The following is a 5,834-nucleotide window of genomic DNA, read 5'->3' as shown; positions in this document are numbered from 1 at the left end:
ATATATATATATATATATATATATATATACATTTCAAAGTGATATTTACTTTCTTCCTCCTTAACAGGCCATTAATGAAAATCATCAATAACTCTCAAATATTGCTTATTATTGCTGTTTGGAAATTTACATACATTTATACAAAAGCTGATTCTTACTGTACACAAAATTGTAAAACATCAAAGCTACATGTACCCCTTTTGTTATGTTTACAATGACAAATTTTGTACAATGGGCCTGTTCCACATATACATGTTGTTTATGTCAAGTCTAGTGGTTTTACATTCTTCAATAAACTATTTCCAAAAAATAAATACTCTGTACTATGATTAATTTTGCATTCAAAAATACAGAAAACACAACAATACTCAAAACTTGCTGTTTTTAAAAAAATCCTACAGCTCATAATTCTGTTAATTGCATTTAAAAAACTCAAGCCACACATTTCTTGGGTTACAATAACAATCAAAAGATGGCTTACTATGATTTAAGCCTTTTTATTTGTATTGTGTGTTATACTTCTTGCTGTGACACTGATGTGGTTCATACAGAGTATTTGGAATTTAGAGGAGAAACAAGAATTATATACATCTTTAAAATATTCAATTATATTAACTTATACTTTATAAAGTCAGATATACAAGTTACTTAAGAGGTCTATAGGAATTGAAAAAAAAAATTTCATATTTTACTCCACCGTGCTGGTTAATTCAACATATTCTACCAATTCTTTATCATGTACCTCGTGTGTTCAAAAGTTCACTTCATGAAATAAATTATGGCTGCTCACCAGAAACAATTATTCTCATTATGGACATATGACAGGTGTTACAAAGGCTATAGCAACAGCTTGAACTGTTGAAGTAAAACGAAACAAAAATTATAACAGTTATGTGTTAATATTAATCATTTATTCTGTGCAACTAGTTAAAAAGCATTGCAAATTATGATAGTATAACTAGCATCAATAAACACAATATGATAAATATTGTTCCACATTAAAAAGAATTACCACGGTTTGAAATCCTAAATATTGAACTTACTAGCAGTATCAAGTGACGTTTTTATACTTTCTTCTTCATATTTCTCTTTCAAAGTTTCAAGTACTTGACTCCCAACAAATTATTCCCCTCATCAGAAAATGTGTTCAACTTTCACATCAAAGTCTTTCAACACTTCCAAGTTCCATCTTTTCATCAGTGCCTCTTTTTTACTATTAGTTTATATCACAAAGCCTGTGTGCACTACTGTGACGCAACGTTTCTAGAACTATCATGTATTTTGGCGAATGTTCTAGTTCTTACTAGATATAGGGTAGGCTGGTATATAAAAGAGGGGATGGTAATGTGTGTGTAGATAGTGAGTAATTGATCTGCGGTCAGAGTATTTGTGACGTTCGTTGCTATAGCGTTTGTTTAGCGCGGTTGTTGAAGTTGAGTGTATCGGTTAAGTTATATTCGGAAAGAATAAACCAGTTTTATTAAGTAAAGACTTGTGTCGCTTAAGTTTCGTCGGTACGAAGTTACGGAAAATCAATTAACAACGGTGACGTAACAGTTACTACCAGTACCATGGTACTGTCAGTGTCATAATGAAGTTGTTTCTCCGATATCGGACTCTTGGTTGACTCACTGGTCTCACAAAAACTTCACTTCCTGTGATATATATCTAACCCTTAATCAAAACTGATTCTAAAACACAAAACTGAAATCTCGTCACATAAGATTTAATTAACCATACGACATTAATCCATACCGTTTTCATGATATTCGTATATTTTTTACCCAAACAACATTGAGCGCATACAGTACCCTCTCTACAAAATCATTTACAAAACAGATAATTGTAATGCAAAATTTATCAATAAACAATAATATAATTCAGATACATGTAAAAACAAAACATTTTAATTGTTCACAAAAGTATGTTAATATTTAATAAATATTTTAGGCAATTTAAACAATTCGCTTTGTAAAAAAGTCTTATACGTTACGTTACTAAAGTTTTTATGCATAAATATTAAAAACACGGTAATACCAAAAACATCTTTAATTACAGATGTTTTGGAATTTCTTCAAATTCCATAGTCTTTAATTAAAAATGTTGTTTTGGTATTACCGTATTTTTAATGTTTATTATGAAATTTCATTTTCCACCTGATGAATCGGTTTTTATAAACTGGTACGAGTAACTGCGTCTGTTCCGGAATAGGGAACATAAATAATTAAATAGCTACGATATTTCTGATTGTCGTTTCGTATTTAGATATTTTTATGATATGGTTATCTATGTATTCGTTTAATTTTCTTAATTTTTAAGCGAAGGATGTTTTTACTATGTTGGTCTGTGTGATGTAACTGCGTTCAGTGCCGTTCCGAATCAGTTCCGCATTTTAGTATACCTCATGATTCCATCACATGTATTGCTAGGTTCTGGTCTGTTTGTTTTGTGAAATGTACTGAAAATTTAGTAGGATCATTATTAATTTTTGTTAGCTACTAGTACTATTACTAATGGTACGGATTTGTTTCTAAGTGAATTAAAATGTCAAACTCAAAGCAAGACGTTTTTATCAGTTTTGTTAAACGTTTTAAGTAGTGAAACAAACATGCTTACTGTAAAAGTGTAATAAACATTAAAAGTTAAAACTTGCATTGAACTAAGGAAGTTTGACATTTTGAAATATTGTCTGTTTGAGAAGTATGGTGTAACAATATTTCAAAAAGATACAAGTTCTAATTCATTTGTTGCGACGTGGTAGAAATAACTGCAACTTTGAAATAAGATAAAGTTATAAGGGACACGTTGATAAAAATATGGATGGGTTGGAAAACCTGAATATGAAAATCGAACCCTTTTCTGATGAAGAGAATGCTTTGTTGATAGTGAAATTATTGAAAAACAAAAAAGAAAGTAGGACAACGGCACTTCGTAGTAAGTTCAGTATCTATAAATTCAATTCTTTGTGAAACATTGTAACAGTAACAGGACACAAATATGTGGAAAAATACAGAGTGGTCCAAAATTAAATTTCCAATATTAAAATTTAATGATTAAATAGCTACGTAAATACAACCATGCAGTTTTCAACATCGTGTAGCACAACTAAAACAGTTTTTGTTGTTTGTTTTTTTTTCACTTCATTGAAATGACAACCATGCAAGGAAAGGCTGATTGCATTGGTTAACTTACAGAGACCAAGTCAGTGACTGTGATTTTAGCATAATTATAGACGACATTACAGGAAAGAAGTATGGGGGTATGGAAAGAATATTGTGTATCTCACACCTGTAGCAAACGTAGCCACTGTAATTAACTGTGGGAATGTTGTAGGGAACATGGCCTGAAAAAAGAATATCGGTTAAACATGCTGAGAGTGATGAATAGCACAAGCGTAGAAGTCTACTGACATGTCAATAAAAACTGTTTGAGTTGGGCTACAAGATTTTGAAAACTACATGGTTGTATTTACTTAGTTAATTATTAAACTTTAAAATAGGATTTATAATTTGACTGTAACTCTGTAAAAAGTCTTGACATGCAAACTTTGACTGAGCTGAGACTATAGGGTTAATAAGAACTTTTGATTTCTCTCACCCAGCCACCCTTTAATCCAATTAAGTAGTCTTTCTTAGATTATTGTTCTATCATCCAAATAATAATCAACTTTCTGAAAAGTTAATAGATTAGTAAGACAAAATTTCCTTTTGGTAAATCAATGTTGGCTCTCATTTACGATGTTATATATCACAAAATGATTTTTCAGAGCTTCTTTTACTAAACTTCATAAGGATCGTTCTCATTCAAGAACAAAGATTAACTTATCTATAATTTCCAGCACAACTTTCCAATCCTCAGAGACCTGACTAACATATAATGTCCTACCAAAAATAAAAGAGAGGTGCTCACCTCATCACAAAATCCTTGCAATGAATTTAACATTAATACTAATCATTTACTCTGGGACAATGTCTGACAATAATAGTATTAGTAACATAAATTATGATGCTATAGGCAGTGTCAATCAGTACAATGTTGGAAATACAATATAGTCCAAATTATATTTCCTATTTTAAAGTTTAATAATTAACTAAGTAAATACAACCATGTAGTTTTCAAAATCTTGTAGCCCAACTCAAACAGTGTTTATTGACATGTCAGGACTCAAAAAGAAAATGTTGCTTTTATTAGTCTTGAGGTTAATGATATCATTGAGAGTGCTGTGAGGAAATCTGGTTTATCTATACTTGTGATAGAAAAGTCCTGACGCTTGGTTAACTCGCATTCAGTGATCTCATCTTTCACAATTATTGCTTGAAAAACAACTGTGTCACATGTAATTTAGGAATTACGAAGAAATGTATGGGGTTGTATGTAGTTTAGAATATCATTGGTGACATAGTAACCAAAAATGTATTATTGAAACTGGGAAACATATGAAAGAGCATTCAGTGGAACGTCTTTGTGCTATGATAATGTGTGAGGTTGACAGCAATGTAGCTGCACTATATTGTATTAATGTTCTTCACCATGTTTATATTCTTGTCATACATTTATTATTATCTTTTTATTATTGGTAATGTAATCAAGTGTCAAACAATACATAAAGCTCATTGTTATTATTTTGAATTGCATCATCTGTTTGTTCTGTTGAGACTGTTCTAGTATTAAGTAGGCTGTCTACCTTTTGATAAAACCATAAGGTAAAGCACTAAAGAAATAAAGAATTTTTACTGTATGCTGGCTGGTTCTCTTCATTAAATAAAGCTTAATATTATCTAAATTTTAATTTCTTAATATCAAAATGAATTAGTTAAATAAATTTTCAATCTGCCCTTCTCTGATTCACATGGCACTGGATCTTTTCATCCATGTCTATTTTTTTTCGCTTGGTGTAACTGGTTGGGATACCCCAAGCGTTTGGTGGGTGATTTATTGCTTTGTTATGCAAATCAGACATGGTTCAAAGGGAAATAAAAGTAGATCTGAAACTGTTAAGGGGCTGTGGATAAATAATTATAATTGTCTGATACAATCTGCAATTTTGCCTAGAAAAAAAAGGTACTTTTGATTTTATTTAATATTTTTAGCTTTTTCCTAAAGTTCATAGTTTTTTTACATGTAATAAATAATATTAGTAGTAGTTTATTTCACTTTACAGCAGCTTTGAACAGTAAATATTATGTCTAAGAACTTGCTTTCTGTCACTGTACATAAAAATAATGAACAAAACTAAATATATATTTTTATGTGTACGTATATAAAACATTACTGAAAACAGTTTTAACAAACAAAGGTGTCCAAGAAAAACAAAAGCCTGCAGTTTCAGCAAGTAAATTTACATGCAGTTAAGCTTCATTTCTCATCATCATATTTTCCATGTGGCTTCTTAACTTTGGCTTTGGTAAACTTTCTCTTAGAATTCTTGTTTTTCTATGGACATTATGTATGTAATGTTTAATTCAAACATTTTCTTATTTTTTTCTTGCTTGAAGCTGAAAAAATACTTCTTTCTTATAGTGTCACCTCATTGGATGATAAACAAACATTAAAGAATTTGTTCTATTCTTTACATTAGCATAAATCTGTTTCAGTTGAATGTGTTTCATTGTTTAATTAAGGATTTGGAAATAATCTAGAAGCACTTGTAACATTTTTGTTATTTCTCTTGAAAAGAAACATATAAATGACATTTTCTTTTAATTTAGTAATCTTTAAAATATTGTTACGACAGCGGAAGTCACGTTCTGCTGGTAAAACGTGATGAGTTTCTAGAAGGATCGGGGAACATCAGAAATCAAGAAATGCCACTTGTTCCAGAAAGAGGTGCTTTA

At 30.4% G+C, this 5,834-nt stretch overlaps 1 protein-coding gene and 1 long non-coding RNA gene across 3 annotated transcripts in view; one reads left to right on the top strand and one right to left on the bottom strand.

Annotated features, from left to right (window-relative positions):
- The window catches only part of LOC111088252, a 3,558-nt gene extending 2,300 nt beyond the window's left edge, over positions 1-1,258 (bottom strand). Inside the window, exon 1 of the long non-coding RNA XR_002612835.1 lies at positions 1,044-1,258. This is a non-coding gene — a long non-coding RNA (uncharacterized LOC111088252). The remainder of the gene's footprint in view (positions 1-1,043) is intronic.
- A 1,029-nt stretch (positions 1,259-2,287) lies between these two features.
- Positions 2,288-5,834, top strand: part of LOC106469311 (gastrula zinc finger protein xLCGF3.1-like) — a 33,945-nt gene continuing 30,398 nt past the window's right edge. Inside the window, exon 1 of one of the 2 annotated variants that reach the window (XM_022397799.1) lies at positions 2,288-2,934. In XM_022397799.1, the coding sequence (XP_022253507.1) occupies positions 2,817-2,934 (118 nt within the window). In that variant the 5' untranslated portion in view covers positions 2,288-2,816. The remainder of the gene's footprint in view (positions 2,935-5,834) is intronic. The other variant, XM_022397798.1, reaches the window with a different exon arrangement.

This window comes from Limulus polyphemus, unplaced genomic scaffold, assembly GCF_000517525.1.
Source record: "Limulus polyphemus unplaced genomic scaffold, Limulus_polyphemus-2.1.2 Scaffold3419, whole genome shotgun sequence".
In the NCBI taxonomy this organism is placed as follows: domain Eukaryota; kingdom Metazoa; phylum Arthropoda; class Merostomata; order Xiphosura; family Limulidae; genus Limulus; species Limulus polyphemus.
This window is presented reverse-complemented; position numbering and strand designations above follow the sequence as displayed.